Raw genomic sequence first — 21,036 nt, 5'->3', positions numbered from 1 at the left:
CGCGAAAAAAGATTGGTAGGACGACACACTTCCTCGATAACAGCTACCAGACGACCCAAAACGGCATGATTGCAGGGACGATAGTGCTCGTAAAATCCGGCCTGCGACTCCTTCCGTTCAGACACCCCCCCCCCCCTCTCCTTAGCAAATATTCTACGCAATAAAGAAAATATACAATGAGTTGGTGTAACCCCCTTCACTATCTACCCCTTTGCCCCCGTACTTTGCATACTTGCATGGCTAAGAAAGGGGGAGTTTGGGGGACCACCTTGTCAAAGAAAGAAAAATGGTTGGTTGCTTTCTCATCTGTTCTTAATCTGAGAAAACGGGTAGAAGTATGCAAGAAGGGCCATTGGGCGTGAAAGGGTCTGCTGCAACAGATAAAAGAGTGGGTTTGGGCTGATATCCATCTTGTAGAAAGAGAAAAACCCCAAGTTCATGTTACTAAGACGATGTGCGAGAGCTGCTGTTTAATTCCCCATCTACAAGTCTTGGTATTAAGAATAATCACAGGTGGGGCTCTTTCCTTTGTTTTTAAAGAAATGGAGAAAGAAAGGGAAAGAAATTAGATGGGGGTCAAGCATTCAAATCTTGATATAGGAATATAATAATTCGCCTTTTTGCTTCTTTTTAAACTGCCTTCGATTATGCGAGTATATTAAAGAGGGATAGAGAGAGATTAAAGGAAATAAGATAAGTAGACCGAAGAGACTAACGGCATAATTATATTTTTATTCCCGTCTAGCGTCTTAGAACACAACATTTCAAATACCTCAGATATAAACATTGTGAGGAACGGGGGCAAGCACTGCTGGCTGAACTGAATTTTTTTTCTATCACTTTTCTTGTGCGCTTCCTAACCCGCAATTAAAATCCACCTGAATGCGAGCATATGAATGATCCCCAGCCTAATACGGCTGTGACCTAAAACAATGATGTCTTTTTGCAAGGTTAATATCCTCTTCCCCTGTACTCCCTTCTCAATCTCAACCCTCGACCCCAATCCGCCCCTTTCCAGCTAAGGAGGAAAAAAAAAGAAAGGGTAGTAGAGGTGAAGGATCTCGTATGGAGTTTCCACCGGTCGTTTGAGAGAGAGAGAGAGAGAGAGAGATAGAGAGAGAGAGAGATAGAGAGAGAGAGAGAGACGAGAGAGAGAGAGAGAGAGAGAAAACTAGAAGTTGATCCATCAGGTGAAGATGACAATGAAGACATTGGACATGATGCACGATCCGATGACTTCCAGATAAGGACGTTAACGGGAGAAAAGAAGCTCAAGGGGGCGGAGTCTGATCCTGCTCCCCCCTCCCCCCTCCCAATCCTCACATATCCCTATTTCGCTCTCATTTCCAAACACGAACTCACGCCCTCATACAGAAATAACACGGGCGGTTTCCGGATATTAGGGATGATTGCGAATGTGCTTTTGCCGAAATATAACCTTTATTTTATTTTTATTTAACGTCCAATTTTAGGGTTACAATTTTCCGAAAATGTTCAATGCAGATTAACGACGTGACCGATTCTTCTATGCTATTGAATAATACATAGTGTGCACAGAAACACACACACACACACTATATATATATAGTATATATATGTATATATATATTATATATATATGTATATATATGCATTATATATGTGTGTGTATATATATTACTTGTATACATAATTATATATATAACGTATATATATAAATTTTATATATATATATATATGTATATAGTATATATATATAATATATATATATATATACCAAGCACTGAATATGAATACATTACCCAATATCAAAATATCAGGCAATCCAAAGGAGAGAGAGAGAGAGAGAGAGGAGAAGAGAGAGAGAGAGAGAGAGAGAGAGAGAGAGAATATGCTTGTATCTTGGAAAAGAAATCTAACGTCCTTTGTAACGTCAGCGACAGCTGTTGGCCCAAACCCAAAATGATTCACCTTAAAAGTAACCTAGTTTATTGCCTCAAGGGTCAAAAGGACGTGTGAAAGATCACTAGGATCACATTTAACTTACTCTTAAGAACACGGTAGTCAAAATTATCCAAGGGTACAATAGTAGTAGTTCGGGTTCTTTTTGTGTGTTTTATACCTTTAAAATTATTATTATTATTATTATTATTAAAATTATCATTATTCTGTCAAAAAAAAAAACAAGAGAAATTGCATTCGTTTCAATAGTAATAAAAATCCCCTAATGTATTAAACAGTAAATAAAATGAACAAGTTGTTAAACAACCTTTATGTAAGAAAGGCTTTAAGTGCAAAAAATTCTATATCTAAATTACCACATTTTATTATATATTTTTATTACGGAATTGAGAAATTAGGTAAACGATTAATCTCTCTCTCTCTCTCTCTCTCTCTCTCTCTCTCTCTCTCTATATATATATATATGTATTATATATATATATGTGTTTACATATATGTTTATATACATACATAAATGTATATATATTATATACATACATATATGTATATATACATATATATATACATATACATACATATATGTATATATATATACATATATATATATACATACATATATGTATATATATATACATATATATACATATACATACATATATGTATATATGTATATATTTATATATATAAATATTTATATATATATGCATACATACATATATATACATACATATACATATATATATGTATGTATGTATGTACAGTATGTAAACAATGCACATAACCTTAGAAGACATCGTAACAAAGTACTATACCTACAGTCTTTCAGCCATGAATAAAGCTTTCAATTAAATATGAATACTGTAGTAGCACACCATATATGTATCTGCAATTCGTTACTGGCGCAGCCTAGAGTGCAGGTTATTCACCATATCAATATTATCTCATCAAGCAACTTGATCTGTGAGCGGTTGGGGACAAAATTAAGATCAACTAAGATATTCTTTCCAAAGCATTTTCGTTTGCATCTTGAAAACCTTCGTTAAGTTTCTAAGATATATCTTCCTTAATGGAAGGCATATGTTACGAGAGAGGAGAGAGAGAGAGAGAGAGAGAGAGAGAGAGAGAGACCTGATGAAAATAACTTTCATTGCCGGAGGAGGAGATGGCCAAGTTTCTTTAGAATGGAAGATTTCGGTCTCGCTGATCCACTTGCTTATTTCAATTGCAGATTGAAAAATTCTTGTAAGCAGTAGTTAATGTGCTTTCACACTCGTGTGCTTGCATGGAGCCACCTGCAAATGTCTGAGGAGATTACTAGTAATCTACTTAAAGCCGTCATTTACATAGCAGATTCCACGATAAACACTGGGATGCTTTTTATCTCAAATGTGCTTGTATAATGTTATTCCATAATGCATTTCTGGAATAATGGACTGACACTCTCTCTCTCTCTCTCTCTCTCTCTCTCTCTCTCTCTCTCTCTCTCTCTGTAATCACATTTGTTTAATTCTTCGCTGCACCCATTGTGAAATCCTTTTAGTTTTCATTCTCCGCATCTTAACAAAATGCGGAGATGAATGGAGTTCCCCAAAGGGAAAAAATCCTCAGTAATGTGTTGTTGATTTATCCTTTTCTTGCCATGGACACAACTCACCAAGACACGCAATTTACTTCAAGAAAATGGGGGATGGGCGCAGTGATATCAGATTCGGGCACGGCCCTCCTGAATGGCGACAGCATTATTATACATGCATTACGTAGTGTGACTCTTCCACTCGCATACCTTACTCTCTTAAAGCCTTTGGCTTTCGGCTCTCATTATGACCTATGGTCGTTAACACCACCAAAATGTTAAGGTTGGATGCAAGTTCTAAGTGTTATTTGTCCCTCTTTCTCACGGCGCTGATGTACTTCACTGGCACTCTTATCTATAAGCTTCCTCAAGCAAGCTTAGGAATAATCTCCATTATATGACAAAATATTTTTCTCCAAAATCCAGTCGTAGGACAGCTTTTATTATCGTGACGGCTCGGAACTCCAACAGCCGGCCATTAAGATAATAAGCTTACTAAATGCTTCTAAAAGAAATTCCTCGGTTGTAAAAGAGACGAGAAATAGTTCTCCCTGCGGTGAGTTTTATGCTTGGCCAGCTTCGCAGGATGGTGAAGGACTAGTTGCTTGATCTCTCTCTCTCTCTCTCTCTCTCTCTCTCTCTCTCTCTCTCTCTCTTATTGCAGATGCAGTTAAATTTTGTGTGTGACTGTGTACCAGATTTAAAGTAAGTCACATACAAATATTACGGTACAGATAAATTAAAAGATGAGCAATTTTGAAAAATGTTGGAAATAATGCCAAGTTTCAGCTCTGAATTAAAGTAAAATGCTAAAAACTTTTATGGCTAGTATTCTGAGGTTTTGAAAAATATTCAATTCATATCTGATACGAACGGGGACAAAGAGACCGTACTAAACTCGACAATCTGTCGTAAACCCCTTGGAATAAGCCCAACACTAAACATGTCATAAAGAGAGATTTCAAGAAGAGTAAAAAAGTCAAATCCTAAGAAGATATACCTCATATGGTTACGAGCTTCCTAGTGTGTGATCACTAACAGCCTTTGTGAGAATCTGTTTGTGATTCTGGTAATGATCTGAAAAAGAGACAAGGACGCCTGTATCCCAAATGAAGACTGGTGGAAAAATAAACAAGGACCCTAAACAAAACACTTATCAGGGAGCCCCGGTAGATAGCATCCGCTCATTCCCTGAAAATGTAAAGGACATGACTTGGGTCCTTTTATTCTTGGCAGTGGGTGATAAGGGGAGAAAGAGCGTGTCTCTTCGTTTGTGTGATCACTTGAACTACCCAAGGAAAATCCCCGTTACCTTGTTTACCTACAGGTACTCAGCAGTGTGTGTGTCATGTACGACAATTGTTCATTTGCTCCTAATGAATGCAAACCAAGCGTGAGACAGCGCTGGGGCTCTGCAGATACCATCATGACGGCCTCTGGTTCTCTCTCTCTCTTTCTCTCGGTCTCTTTCGATGATACTTCTTCAGACATCGTCACAGAGATGTAAACCTGGTATTTTTTCGACGATTATTATTAATAATATAACTTCATTAACAATGTACGTAAGGGAAAATATTATATCTGGTGAATTTCATTAAAGCATTATTTTTTGTAAAATAGTTCTACATGGAAATCTTTAGGTCGCCATTTTGTGAGTACCAGGTGCTTAAAATCGGTTAAAAAAAAAAATGCTTTACTTGTGAATTTTGTAGTTTTGGGGTTTCTCGGTTGTTCTTTAAGTCAAATCTTCTACCTTATATGTAAAGCAAGACTTTTTGTTCAAAGTATTTCACGAGAGGTTGGTATAGGTTCAACGAGTCTTTTTCAGTTTTTTTTTTCTTGCACTTTACAGAAATAAATTTCAGTAACGCAGTACAAGAATTGCCCAAAATAAAGAGGCAGCTACTATTATTAGTCAGCTTAAAGAAAATATAGTAAGACACACCAGGGTCTCTTGCGTGTAATGAACTCGTATGATTTTGCATCTAAGCTTAAACAGACATCATCTTCAGCACCAGCGGTGCTACCAAGAAGGTAATTTCGGGCCTGGATCATCGAATGCCGGTTTTACTTTCCCCCCTCCCTCCTTGCTCCTGCCCTTTTGCAAGATGAATGGCTTCTCCATTGCACCAGTAAAAGATTTTTCTGTTATATCAGGGAGCGTATGATACATCGCCGCCCAGATTATTAGGTGCGTACAACGTTCTCCTCCAGACAACGGAGACATTTCATCTTCGTAAAGGTTGACACTTGTGGCTGTCTCACCTGTAAAGGAACCTTCTTACCCACCCATTTTTAAAGTTTTTTTTTCTAATCGTCTGTTGGTGCTGCACCATTGCCCAAATGCGAGTCCGGAGAAAAAAAAATATATTCTCGAAAATGGAGACCATAAGAGAAAAATAAAAATATAAATTAAGACCGAAGCCGAGACCGAGTTTCATTTGGTCCGACAGTTGGACCAGGATGAATGCGAGTTGATCATAATGTAATGTTGCAAGAAGTGAGATCTAGACAAGCAGAGTCTTCCAAGGAAGGGGATTAAAAGAATGAGTTTCTGCATCAGGAGCTTCCCTAAACTCCGTCTCCTTCCAAGCAGATTATGGTATTTATTTATAAGAATTCCTGGCGAGGAGATTATTTTTCCTCGGTTTCGCATGCAAAGGTAATCACATTGTTGAGGGAATTTTATTTTATATGAATTCAACGTTATGAATGTGTTTACTTCGTTAAATCATATGTTGTCTGGAATGTCCTGATTTGAGATTCTTTTATTGTGTACGTTGATATCTCTCAGATAGAAATTCTTTGTGAAATGGAAACTGGGTCCAAATGAGTGAGGTAGATGACAATTAAAGATACTATAGAAAATACTGGATCAAACTACAAAGTAAGACAAAGGAAAGGGATGGGAGAAAGAGATAGGAAATAAGTGAAGGTTGAACAAGAAGAGATAAAGCAGTTGTGGGTTTGGTTCGAGGGGGAGGAAGAGAAGGTGGGGGTAGAGGAGAACATCATAACCTTTAAAAGGAAAGAAGATCAGGGCAGTTGAAGGGGGGGGGGGAGGGGGCTTTACAAGAAGCAAGACGAAGTGGGCGTGGTCAAGATCTCTTACATTTATAAAATGAGGCGGAACTTGGGCCTTTCATCCACCAATGACAGTCGTGAAAGTGACTGGACTTTGTCCCATTGGCTCCTTTCAGGTGGTTAGTTCTTCTTGGACCATTCCCACAACCGAAATCAACTGAGGCGTAAAAATTCCCAGGAAAAAAAGGGGCTTCCATTTATTCATGTGGGATCATAATGTAAAAGTCGAACTTATAAAAGTAAATGAATATGATCTCACGAGATCACAGTTCCAAAATATGGCGTGGGCTCTTTGTGTGCCTTTGCACGGTTATTAGCCCCTTCCATTTTTCTCTCTCGGTTTGCCCTTTGTCATCGTCTTTATTGCTCGTTTCGATCATGTTTGGCTTTCGGTCACGTTCGGCTTTTTTTCGAGTTTTCCTTCATACAAAAATTTCTTTTCTGTTTTCATCCGTTCTCGTTTTAATGTAGTTTATGTACAGTTCACAATTTTATATTCCGTATTCCAATTCGATACATATAGGTCACTTGTTGCATACTATGGCAACTTTTAAAAATGACATGTGTATAGTCGGTGTCCAAAAAAAAATTATATATTTACATTTAGTCTTATGTTTAGCTATTCCTCATACGGAGAGCAGCTGTAGGAAGAAGACAAAAAAGAAAAAAAAATACAACGGTCACTGCCACATTTATACATCAACTGCTAAGTTATATTATACCTTCGTTCAAAAAATTTCCATAACATCGACCTCTCCATATTTCTAATTCGACTCCTCCCCCCACCAAAATACTGCGCATACTTGAAACAAAAAACGCCTTTCTCTCATCCAACGCTTCTGAATTATACACGTTGTTAACCGACTTACTAGGTTGATTCATTTCACATGAATAGAGCATGTCAAAATACAGATGCATCTATCCACATATACAATTACATTTTTACCACTTTTCCCTATCTCAACATTTCTCTTTCCATTTTTCCTGCATCACATACGCCTAGTACCAATCGGAATAACAAACCTTGGAAATAAATTATGAAAGTTAAGAAATAAACCTGCTTAATCAGACTTACAGTATATTATTGGATGAATTTATATGGGGAATTTTCTTCGACAATTTTAGTGATCTACTGATGTTTCGCTGTAGTCATTGAGCTTTTAAAATAAGATAGTCTTTCAGGAAATAATAATATACTATTTATCTTTTTCTGAAACATTCTTATCATTCAGAGATAATCAGTATGGATAAAATTCTGTATTAGAAACTGGATGTGTATTTGTATATATCATGACTAAGCGTGGGTGTTTCGGGTTTTGCTTTACCATTAATGGTGCAATTTGCTTCATTATAGAGCAGAAGCAAATGTTGTTCGCTCACTGATTAAAAGAGAGATATGTAGATTCGGAACGTAAATAATAAAACATTATTCTTAAATTGATGAAATCCTGAAATAACAATATAAATAAAACTCGCTGGGCACAAAAATTAATTTACTGGTCCCAAAATAATTCTGAATAATCATGAATATAACCAAAATAATCAAGGACTTGAAATATAATAAAGTAATATATACAGATAAGCATAAAACTCACTTGGCACAACAATTATTTTACCTGTCCAAAAATAATTCTGAACAATCATGAATATAACCAAAATAATCAAGGACTTGAAATATAATATACAAAATTTATATATACAGGTATGTTTTTATAATTGTATGTACTCGTATATGGTGTGTGACTGTGCCCACGAAGATTTTTGAAATTTCAGTATTCTTATGAAGGCTTTTAGACCTTGATTTTAATCATCATTACTGGCAATTCATAATCGTCATAACACGTTCGATGTCAATTTACTTATATTACCATAACAATTGCAAGAAAACATCTACACGCAAATGCCTAAATGGATGGTTGTGAAGTGTTCAGGGACAAAGCAAAGAACCTCGGTCCAGGACATAATTCAGCAGATAGATGCCTAAATTATTTTTACTGATAAGGAAATCATTCGAGTATATATCAATTAGCAACTGGGTTTCCTATCTCATCCATGCTTAAAAGGAAAGTGAACTCTGTAAGAATTGTTATTTGTTCTCCTTGTCATATCTTTCAAGGCATAATCTTTGTGGCCATCATCCTTGAGCAAGATTCCTAATCACAACAGAAACCCAGTTTGTTGTTGGCAAATTTGAATCAGTTTCTTTGTCGCTTATTACATCGTTTAGGAAGCCGTTTTAGGAATAGATTTGATAATCAGCAATCTCTCTCTCTCTCTCTCTCTCTCTCTCTCTCTCTCTCTCTCTCTCTCTCTCTCGTGGGGAGAGGAGAGCTGAGCTCTTCACCCCCCCTTTCTAAACTATTTTGAAAGGAACTCTTCCATCTTATCAACCTATGTTATTTGCTTGAGTGGTTTTCTCGAACAACAGTTTTAGTGATTGCTTCACCACACTTGAAGGAAGGTAATTTTAGTAACAAGCCTTTCTTGTAATATGTTCCTAGGATTATTTAAAGGATAGGAGATTTGCCAACCCAATGAGTCAAGCTCGACCCTTATAGAAGGGAAAAGATATAAGTAATAAGAAAAAATTTAAATCTAACTGATGAAAAATAAATTATAAATAAAAATATACGATAAATAGGAATCTAAATTTCATCTTTCAAACCTATGCTTCTTCAAAACAGAGAAAAACTGAATCCGATAATATGGCAGACATGGTTTTCTGACCAAACATAAATTACTGTCTTCTATAAACTCTGCATTCGTAAAAAAAACCGTCTTATGGTTAAAATCGTGTCACACTTACTGGGAAACTGTCTCATGAGGTAAGCACATTAAAAATCTATTGAGTCAATCTCCTATGACCTATATGTAATCTAGCTTAGATCATTTCAGTTCTTTTTGTTTTTCTGGTCTCCTTATTCTCACGGAGAAACAATTCTCTTGATTTCTTTCAATTTATAACTTCAATATTCCACAAGGTTTGCCATTTTGTTATGGAATGCCTTGCTGTGATTACATATTTCTTAAAAGATAGATTACTACAAATTCTTGGTAAATTTATTGCCAATTTAGCAGCAAAGTCTGCTTTTCCATTACTAACAACTCCAACATAGGGCGGAAACAGACATATTTCAATATTGATCCATTGAAAATAGAATTTGTTAAGGTCTTTTATTTGTACTAGTTGGTTCTCATGTGCGTAACCTTTGATGGCTTCTATGACACTTCTTGAATCAGAATAAATGACACATTTAAGATCAATTATATCTTCAATTGTTTTAACCATGTTAATTACTAGGAAAATAGCTGATAGTGCACATGTAATATATTTTATTATATACCGTATCTAATTTCTCACTTATTTCCTTGCTCATACTGGATTCGTTTTAACTATAGATTTTTTAATATATATATATATATCTATATATATATATATATATATATATATATATATATATTAGATAGCTATCGATCTGAATTTAATTTTTACTTTAATCGAAGTTGTTAACATTTTTATATTACGGTGTTGAATAAAACGTCATTTTTATATATTCCCCCGAAATACAAGGCTACCTGAGGTACCGACATTTGTAGTATGATTTCAGTTTTCATTAATGTTTCAAAATTTATTTTAGCCTTACTAACCCGTCTTGTTTTGTTAGTTACGAATCAAGGAAACATTAGAGAGAGAGAGAGAGAGAGAGAGAGAGAGAGAGAGGAGAGAGAGAGAGAGAGAGAGAATGTGCATGTGGCTTCGTCCGAAGACCGTAACCATCATCATCGGTTGTAGCCAAGAGTTGATGTTCATTGCTTATGATGGCGGCTATTTAAAAGAGACTCCTGGGTGAAGTAGAAAAATATTGTGTACTTCAGGAAAGGGTGTCCTTGTGGTAATGGGAAAGGGGACGGGGGAGAGTAAGGTAAGGTGGCTCTGTCCCTCCTGTCAGAAGCCCTTCCTCCACGCCCATCTATCTGGTCCTAACCCCGCTGCTAACACCATTAAGATCACCTGCCTTCGGGTTGTTAGGTAAGAGGATCAAGGGGAAGGAGTGGCTCAGTAGCAATAATAGTTGAGGAAGGAGTAGGAGGAAGACGAGATGTAGAAGAGGATGCAGAGGACGAGAAAGTCAAGAAGTAAAAGAGATTGCTGAATAGAAGTAGGGAGTAGGAGCATCCTAGGAGGAGGAGGAGAAGGATGGGTCTCCCGCAACCCTCAACCGGTCGCTGGCGGTCGTAAATAGGTTTGATAGTGTCCTTAATGCCAGTCATAATTTGATAATCGGGCGCGTCCACACTTTCAACGACAACTAACCAACTCATTGCCGCAGCTTAGATTTCATGGTGTGGCTTGTCTGGCAATCAAAAAGGGGCCTGATTATCGACTTTCAGTTGCTCTCTCTCTCTCTCTCTCTCTCTCTCTCTCTCTCTCTCTCTCTCTCTCTCTCTTTCAGCCTTGAGCGATTTTTCATTAGAGGTCTTTCTTCTTTAAATTTCATGTCCAAAGTATTCCTACATCTTAAACATCCATTGCTACTTTCTAAGCTTGCAATATTTTTATTTTATTTCCCTTGGACCCCCTTCCCACCCCCTCCGTCTCGACTTGTGGTGCTTGATTTTGAATGTTGCAATAAAAGATCTTATATTCAAAAGGACGACATGTTCGCTAACCAACCCCGACGTGACTGTTAGCATTGGGGACCTCATTACCTAATGGCTTGTCTGAGGAAGTTCTGCATTGGTAAACATGGGGGAGAGGCCCTGACTGGTTTGGAGGGGAAGGACGAGCCCGTACAGAGATAGGGTAAAGGGGACGTCAAATACTCCATAAACGATAACCTCCTGTAACTCCCCAACTTCCTACTATGATAACCTCTCCCCACCTTTGCAATCTCCGTACAGGTCGTAGAAGACTCCTTTAGCGGACTTAGACACGATCGCTTAATACCTTCATGCCTCACTGAAGAGGTAGTTCTCTCACCCGAGTCTATTTGTATCTCCTAAAAAGATGTTTTATAGTTGGAGTTCGCTTACGTAAAAGTAAAACATAAATAGATAAAAAAATATTAAACCCACAAACCTTATTTTATGCTTGATTGTCAAAACTCGTTTGGCGAAGAACTTTTTGCAGTTTGCCGTGAGAGAAAGGCTAGAATTATTCTTATCTTGAGACGTGCAAAAAATGAAAAAAAAAAATCTGCATGTGTTATCGTTGGCGTAAAAGATATTCGTGTTTTCTCCTTTACTTCTTTTAATGAATGCGGACATAAGGGAAATCTTTATTAAGATGGTTGCTGAGATCTGTTAGAAGTCTTTTGTATGCTTTCATCACGGCTTTGTGGAGTTATATTTTAAATATAAGAAATATAATTTCTTTTTCTCTCAAGCCTTTCTCCTTTATTCCACTTTTAAATATTTCTTTTCGTAAATAAAAGTTGAGGCTACGTCTTTTTAATTGGTCTCTGTTTCTAAATTTCTCATATAGCAACCTTTTTTTATTTTTTCTTATAATTGATGACCATTATTAGATATTATTGCAAGTAATGGAAGTAACAATCTCTAATCTAAAGCCATTTAGATGTTCTTAAAAGTCAGTCTCTCGTAATTTTTTTTTTTTTTCAAATTCTTTCTAGACTTAAATCGTCTCCAGTAGTCGAGGTAGGCCAGACAAATGGTCCATCTTGCAGAAACGGCCTGGAAAAGGCTTGCAATTAAAAGCATAACCCGCGATTATCATTAATATATTCATCCCTGAAATTCAACGCGAAGCATTAACTTAACGAATGACGCAAACAAAAATTGATAAATTATACGTTGCCTAAATCCATTTATTAAATATATAACCCAGTTACCGGGAACACACCTGAATAGACCTGGGCCTGATACGGCGCATGCTACCGAAATACACCTGTAATTAAAGCCGGAACAGAATTAAGCATCGGCCAGTTCATTTGTGAGACTTTAATATGCGGTTGGCCGGTGGGAGGAGTTCGCGTTTTTACCTTCGTCCGCAAAGAACGGACGCATAAACATCATAAGGTTTCTAGCGCTGACTTGCGGACGCAGAGAGAGAGAGAGAGAGAGAGAGAGAGAGAGAGAGAGAGATGCTATTAAAACGTAGGAATCAGCATCCAAAAGGACCTTGGTTATTAAAGAAAGGCCTGGCCATTTGTTACTGGCCTTGCTCAGGTAGGCTCAGATCACAAGGGCTTATCTGCGCCTAGTAATTATTACGTCTAATTTTGAAGATATGTAAGGAACCTTAAGAAAAGGAAATTAAAATAAAAGGAAAAAAAAAAAACTACAAGTTCTTCATGGGATACAGACTACCATGAAAAAGTTTGAAATATCTAATTAAAATATTTATCTGCCTTTTGGCATAAGAATACTTTAGAGAAAGCCTTTTATTCCCGTTAGAAAAGTTATTTTACTTAAAATGTCGTTTTCATTGTTATTGCTATGTAATGCATGGTTATCGTGTAGGCTAGTTGCCATATCAGCCACTTTTGAAATATATCGTTGTTAGTACTTTTTATGTTATAGATCGTGCATTCTGAAATTCAGTATTTATTGGATTATTCTGTACTGAAAAAGAAAAAAAAAATAAGAATATATCTTTCCCCCATATTGCTACATAGGATTATATTGGATAATAAATTTTAAACGTACTGTGGCACTACTAGATAGTGGTAGTAATATTACCTCAATATTTTTTTTTGCAACTTTTGTAATTGTACGTTACCCTAAGATATCTCCTAAAATTGTGTTTTATTTATATACCCTTCCTTTAGTAACTTGTACATTACAGAAATTAAATTGTTCTTTCTTGTGCAATCTTTGGGTATTTTCGCATCTAAATATTCATTAAATTATTAGCTAGTCCGCCCCTCTCTCTTTCCTGCAAAGAATTTATTCACATCTTAATATGCACTGAATCACTTGACTCTCTCTCTCTCTCTCTCTCTCTCTCTCTCTCTCTCTCTCTCTCTCTCCATCGCTGGCATATCTTTTTCACATCCTTGCATATCTTCCTCCTCTATCTGTCTCTTCCGTCAGCAACAACTGACAGGGCGTTTTGCCATCACTTGACGGGCAGGTTGGCCTGTCTATGATGAAGATCATTTCCCCGTCCGGGTAACAGCTACTGCTCCTTTCTTCGGGCTCCGAGAGACTGTCGTTCCCATCATGATTTCATCTCGGCCGTCCTTTGCACCTTCACTCGGCCAAGAATGAAAAATGATGAAAGGGACGGGGCTGGAAGTGAGGAAGAAGAGGCGGGTTAGGGGTGGGGGGAGGTGAATGGCTATCCATTGTAAGGTGAATGAAACCATAGAGCATTGTGCTAATGCTAGGCAAGTTATGTTAGAGAAGGGATGGGAATGATATGGAAGTAAGGCAAGTGGGAGGAGATAGAAAGGAAGGAGAGTATGAAGAGATCGGTAAATAATGGAAGAAATTAGTATATAAAAATGAGGGCTAAAATAACCTTCGTAACACTCGGGTCTACTAATTTAGCTGGCTGGTAAGTATGTTCAATTTCGTCAGCCTGAAACGTGGCACCGTTATATTTTCGTGATAGACAATTCACAAGAAATAACGCATTAAGAAGGGATACGGGTAATATGTTAACGGAGGCCAGGATGTTGACTTCCCAGGTCTTTGAAATTGTTATGCCCAAACTCATGTTGTTGAAAGAGCCCATGCTGGCCAGCTAAATCTAAAACAAGAATTTCGTAAGTTTAGGTATCTAAAATAAGAATTTTGTAAGTACGGATATCTCTCTCTCTCTCTCTCTCTCTCTCTCTCTCTCTCTCTCTCTCTCTCTCTCATAAACGCGAACTTGTTTAGACATTAAATAACAAATTCTAAAAAAAAAAAATCTTTACTAGTAGTTATAAATATTTATTTAATTTCTTTCTTTACAGATGCCGACCAGGCTGGACCGGAGAATTTTGCAATGAATGTATCGCTTATCCCGGTTGCAAACACGGAAACTGTGACGGTATGCCATGGACGTGTGTGTGCCACTTGAATTGGGGAGGAATATTGTGTGATCAGGGTAAGTTAATAAGAATAGTTTTTCACATTTGTTAATGGCATGTTTCAAAGATTTTGCGTTTCATACATCGGTTACCTTTTCAGAACTACAGAAACGGAGCAATCTAATCTCCCTCCTTCCATTATTTAATTCCTTACCCACAATTTCCAACAAAATATAATTAAATGGTCATTTAAAAGGCCCACCTTTTTTTGGATTTTAGCGAGTGAGGATCGGTGAGAAAGAGATTAGCTGTTATATTTCAAATATTTCGAGATTAACCAAATCTTTTGTCCGAAAATATACACGTGCACGTAGAGACTGTACCGAACATAGAAAAAAAAATAGCAGAATAGATTACGTTTAAATGTTGAAATAAAATCTTATCAAAAATATGTTTTTGATCTTCGGCGAAACAATTAGTTTAAAACTTAATCTGAAATTATCCTTAGAGCAGCAAACCTGAACTCGAGTTCTTTAATCTTGAACAACCCTGAAGACAGACAGACCTTTATACGCATTCCAGATAACTACAGAAGCGTGTTATCCATACGATCGGCATTGACAGCAGCAATAATTTATCTCTTATGTTTCTCTAGCTTCACATGTCACTGCTTTCTCTTCATCAACATATAGTGATAATTTTTTGTTACTTCTTCCTACTAATGTAAATTTCAAAATATGTTCTCTTGTAGTCTTTTATTTCATTTTCTTTAGGTGCCTTTGCAAGCTATTCGATTTCCCATTTTTCTCTACGTCACAAGATTTGCACCATGTTGCTTCATTTCTTGTCAATTAAGATACTCCTAACTTTAAATTGTATACAGTACTGCGTGTTATATTCGCGGAACTCAATTTATCATTACAAGTTCCCACCCTCTCTAAATCTTTTAGATGATGGCCATTTCTCATAAGTTTGCTGATTTTTCCACTGTTCCTTGTGACATTATTTTCCCATTCATTAATTTCGGAAGCAACATTCCCATTTTACTTCTCAAATTTATAGGTAATAGGTTGGCCAGGGCACCAGCCACCCGTTGAGATACTACCGCTAGAGAGTTATTGGGTTCTTTGACTGACCAAACAGTACTACATTTCATTTCCTTTTTTTTTTCTTTTTGAACTTTTTATAGTTTATATATGAAAGATTTATTCTAATGTTGTTACTGTTCTTAAAATGTTTTATTTATTTCCTCATTTCCTTTCCTCGCTAGGCTATTTTCCCTGGTAGAACCTTTGGGCATAGAGCATCCCGCTTTTCATACTAAGGTTGCAGCTTAGCAACTAATAATAATAATAATAATAATAATAATAATAATAATAATAATAATAATAATAGGCTCCCCAAATTTACTTGCTTTTCGATGCCAGACATTTTCAGTAGATAGTATAATTTCTCCTTACTATCGAAAACAACTTCAGTATAATAATACCGTAAACCATACTACAAATTAAATCAATAATCCCCAACCTTTCAACAATTAGTATAACCTCGACTTACTCTCACCATTTAGGAGTGTATAACATTGTCAAATGCAAAACTTAAATATCAACTTTTAACCTTTTTTTAGCCAGCATTGCAATAATAACTTTTTGTTATAATGAATCCCCAGGAGGGGTATTGTTTATTCAGTTTACCTTTATAAGTAGAAAGGAATATCGGTATCAAATACGAAGATAGGTGCTTCACTAGTAGTAATCTATGTTTATAATTATTAAAATATGGTAAATTACTTATGCCCTTACCAGTAACTGTACAGTAAGTTTTAATAAAATAGGCTTACAGTATACGTACAAACTTTAAGAGTATCATATTAAATCTGGCCATCTCATTATATCAAAAGCGCAGTGAAACATAATTCTCTCTCTCTCTCTCTCTCTCTCTCTCTCTCTCTCTCTCTCTCTCTCTCTCTCTCTCTCTCAATATATTGGTAGCGGTCTTGCTTAGTTGAACAGCAAACCATCTCCATGATTCTGCGGTCAATAATGACCACCGTGGAATGAATCTTGTTGAACCAGTAGAGAAACAATATTTTTTCTTTTCTTTCGCTTCATCACTCGGGCCAGTAATTATGCAGTAACACCGGGTTCCTGCTTGCCTTCCTTCTTTCTTCCTTTTTTTCTTACTCTTGTCTCTCGTTACGCTTCTGTTGGTACATTGTTTTCATAAACACAATGCTGGGAAGAGCGTGGAAATAGGTTTTATGTTTTAATTTTCTCTTGAGGAGAATATCACCTCGGGGAGATTGCTTTATGAGGGAGAAAATTGATATATGAAACTGAAAATCTGCCAGGCCCCTTATGCAAGACTCTCTCTCTCTCTCTCTCTCTCTCTCTCTCTCTCTCTCTCTCTCTCTCTCTCTCTCTCTCTCTCTAATATTAACTATGCCGAACTAAAATTATAATTTATTTTTCCCCATACTCCCTTCATCTACAATTAATTTTCTGATGGTGTTTGATGGCCACCAAGCACGAGGGAGCGCACGCTCGTTCATGTTTGTGCGTATGTGTTCCCATCTGATATCCGCTTATCAGAAACCCTGCGATGGAAGAGGGACGTAATCTCCTAGAGCTTATCTAGGCAGATTTGCTTATGCTGCATTAAAAGATGTCCTTCTTAGATAAAAGTAGAATGTAAGGCTCTCTCTCTCTCTCTCTCTCTCTCTCCTCTCCTCTCTCTCTCTCTATATATATATATATATATATATATATATATGAGATATATATACACACACACACACACACACAGATTACGTCACGAACTACTATAACTGTTATTATATATATATATATATATATATATATATATATATATATATATGAGATATATATACACACACACACACACACACAGATTACGTCACGAACTACTATAACTGTTATTATATATATATATATATATATATATATATATATATATATATATATATATATAATATGTATTAACACGTCCACTAAGTACTACCAGACCTTCAAAGGCTGCTTTGAAGGATGTGCTCTTCAACAAAAGGGGGAACTTTGTGGCTTGGTTAAGTGGAAGACGTTGGACCGCCAGCTAGAAAGCCAAAGGGATTAGAAGAAAAATATACAGATACGGTCCAATGGTATGCTAGATAAAAAAAAAAAAAAGTACAGTCAACAGTTTTCAGTGCTAATATTATACGTCGATCATGTGCGACATAGGCAAGTGACAGGACAACTTAGTAACCGACCATACAGTGTAATCTTCACCCAAAATAGAGACCAGCGAGGGCCAGCCAATGGCTCCTGATGTCTTATACAGATACAGGGAGACTTATAGCCCCCCTCCATATCCCCATCTCTAGCACACAAGAACGGTGTGGTTCCGGACATTACTTGAAACTAACGGACTTCCCGTGTATTGAACTCCCGTCTAACAGATTGATAGATATGGATATATCGAGTAGGCTACCGCAATTGATTATCGAATAAAGAAAAATATTATAGGGATTAATTGTGTCATAAAATTGAATTGATTTTTTTTTTTTTTGCGTGTCGTTACTTGCGTTTGCCCACCCCAACCCCTCAAAAAAATTATAAATGCTCTCTTTATTACCCGATTATATATATATATATATATATATATATATATATATATATATATATATATATATATATATAATATTAGTGCTTGCATTCTTCATTTCATCTCTCCATTAGATGGAACCTAAAAATAAAATTGTGGGTCGGTAAGAATAATCAAGCGCGAAGTATCTCCATCTTTCACGCCTTTTATGAAAATTTCTGAAGACAGATAATAAATATAGAAGGCTGGAGATAAAGGCAGAACCTTTTATATTTATGAGAGGGAAATTTAAGAAGAAAATGACGAGAGAGTACGAATAATCAGCGCCTATTTTAACAGAAGCGATAAATTTGATTTTCCTTTTTGGCAAAGGGAAGATTGGGTCTTCTCTCTTTTGACTATCTTTCAAGGCTGCAAATTTATCAGCATTATTCTAAGCTAATCTTGAGGTTTAGGTTCATTATCTCGCTATATTTTTCGTTTGTTTACTTTGCCTGACGTTTTCGTCTCAATCATTAGTTTTATCGCAAACTGTTCAAGGTATTAGCATTTCCAAGGATTATTGCTTTGCCTTTGATGTCATGAACCTTTCTTCAGGTATGATATTCATATTTTCAAAATTATGGGCTGGTCACTTTAGCTAACCCACGTTGTTTTATTGTCTTCAGATTTTCTTTATTTTTCTTAATTTTTGGGATTTCCTTTTCGAGTTTCGTTAATTTTAATATTTCTGCATCCTTCATTTTTCCATTATTCCAAATCTTTCTCCGGATTTCCCCTTCGGTTAAATTCGAAAAAATTTTGGCAGAATCCTGAATCCATATATATATATATATATATATATATATATATATATATATATATATATATATTTTTTTTTTTTTTTTTTTTTTTGCGCAGTCTTCTCTTCCTTTCCATTCTATCTCCACCCTTCGCATAATCACCCCCTGCCCCTTTTCTCCTGTGCCGTCAGTCAATTTCTCCCCAGAGGAGAATCCGGGCCACAATGAAGGGACATTCCCCCTCTTTTGCATTATGCTCTCGAATGGATTTTGCAGACACCGGATCGAAACCTCGTAACTTTTATCCTTAATGCAAAGGAAGTGGATTCGATTGGATTAAGGGATTCCAGTGTTTATGATGACGGGGAATTAACGGCCCTGCTGCGGCGAGTTGGTCACTAGGTTGTACTTTTTGAGTTGCTCCAATTTTTACCCTCCCCAGTTTTTATTTATTTGCTTTTGTATCCTTATATTAATTAGTTATAATCAATAATTAGTATATTACTTAAGCTTCAATTAATCTTTCGTAGTTCTATATTTCTATTAGCCGTTTTCATTTCAGAATCACCATCCAGAAAAAAAAATTAATTTTCTTTAATTTTTTTTATTCTTTTCAATAAGAGCTACATTGAGTAAAGTAAATTTTCGCTTATACACATACAGTACAATCAGAACACATCGCGCATTGTGAAAATATGCCACGCTTTTATCATTTACAGTATATTTCATTACCAAAATAATAATTAATCGTAAAATGTGTTATTAAAGTTCCTTCGGTGTAAAACAAAAACGAATTAATTTTCAGTGATTGAAAATGGTAATAAATCACAGTAAAAACAAAAATAATTAATTTACAATAAAAAATGGCAATAAATCTATGTACATCAACTATTTTTTCGAGTATTCCCTTATGAATGGAATACCATCAAATGGAACCCGATGGTCAATTTTTATATAAAATATTGTCCCAAAATGAAAGATCAACCCCTTAGATGCCCCTCCATCCCCCTCATATTCGTTGTAGCAGACTTCAAGTGATTCCCTTTGGGAGTTTGTCCACCCTGTTTTCCGGAGCTAGGGAAGGAGGGGAGGGGGGTTTCTCCAGTGGGGTTTTTTGGGGGAGGGTGTTATCACAGACACTCCCTACCCCCCCACCCCCGCCCTCCATACTCACATCCCTAGGGTTATCCACCGTCATTAGTTTAGGCCATCAAGTTGGCTGTGTTTAGGAAGTAGTTAAAAAAGGAGTTATTATTCTTTTATGATTTTATATTTGAATTGAAACCATCATCATTTTGAGAATATGCACATTTCTCGTTAGTAGTAGCTCTAGTGCGAATATTAGAGCAACATTTAAACCCCATGAACATAACATATTGATTATTATTAGTTTTATTGATGTTACTTAGTTTACATATATTCCTACTGGATTGAATTTTCCTATTTTTTCTTCCCAAGACAGGTTGAATATTTCCATTTTTTCTTTCCATGATATGTGGTATTTCTTTACCTCATATTATATTTTTCGCCTCACCCTGCAAAACGTAAAACGCTCTTCTCTCCACGTAACCCTCTTCTCTTGGAGTCCACTACACCTGTTATCCTCCCCAGTGGCAGATATTTCAACATCGCAAACTCGGTTATTCCACCACTTGTTTTGAGAGGGACCCCCCCCCCCCGGCTCTCATCACTAATTAATGGGATTACAGCATCCCCGTTACCCCTACCCATATACTGTACATCCCCCCATCTACATACTTGTATATACCCTAAAGGGGAGATCGGTGATTTTTAGGAGGTGGGTATATGTTGAGGAGGGGGTGATTGAGCCGACTGCTACTGGTGTTCCCTCTCCCCTTCCCCCATCTCTTATATCATTTGGAGAGTTATTCTTACCCTATCCAATGACCCCCCCCCCCCCACCCCAACATTAACTGTGTCCCTCTGAGTAGAATCGTTTGTCATTTATTTTGCGTCTTTGATGTGAGATTAAGGTGGCCAGATGGAGGATTATAAACAGCTGAAGAATTTCTCTCCCTCGCTCTGTCCTCCCCATAAATCGATATATATT

At 36.5% G+C, this 21,036-nt stretch overlaps 1 protein-coding gene and 1 long non-coding RNA gene across 2 annotated transcripts in view; one reads left to right on the top strand and one right to left on the bottom strand.

Moving 5' to 3' along the window:
- The window catches only part of LOC137627798 (uncharacterized), a 173,818-nt gene that overhangs the window by 17,167 nt on the left and 135,615 nt on the right, over window positions 1–21,036 (bottom strand). The window lies entirely within an intron of this gene.
- Window positions 1–21,036, top strand: part of Ser (Serrate) — a gene marked incomplete in the record, with an annotated part of 98,830 nt that overhangs the window by 56,217 nt on the left and 21,577 nt on the right. Inside the window, 1 exon segment of the mRNA XM_068359151.1 lies at window positions 14,524–14,657. Within this exon segment, the coding sequence (XP_068215252.1) occupies window positions 14,524–14,657 (134 nt within the window).

Source organism: Palaemon carinicauda, chromosome 35 (assembly GCF_036898095.1).
Source record: "Palaemon carinicauda isolate YSFRI2023 chromosome 35, ASM3689809v2, whole genome shotgun sequence".
Taxonomy (NCBI): Eukaryota; Metazoa; Arthropoda; class Malacostraca; order Decapoda; family Palaemonidae; genus Palaemon; species Palaemon carinicauda.
Note: the sequence above shows the minus strand (reverse complement) of the source record. Positions and strands in the feature narration are given on the sequence as shown.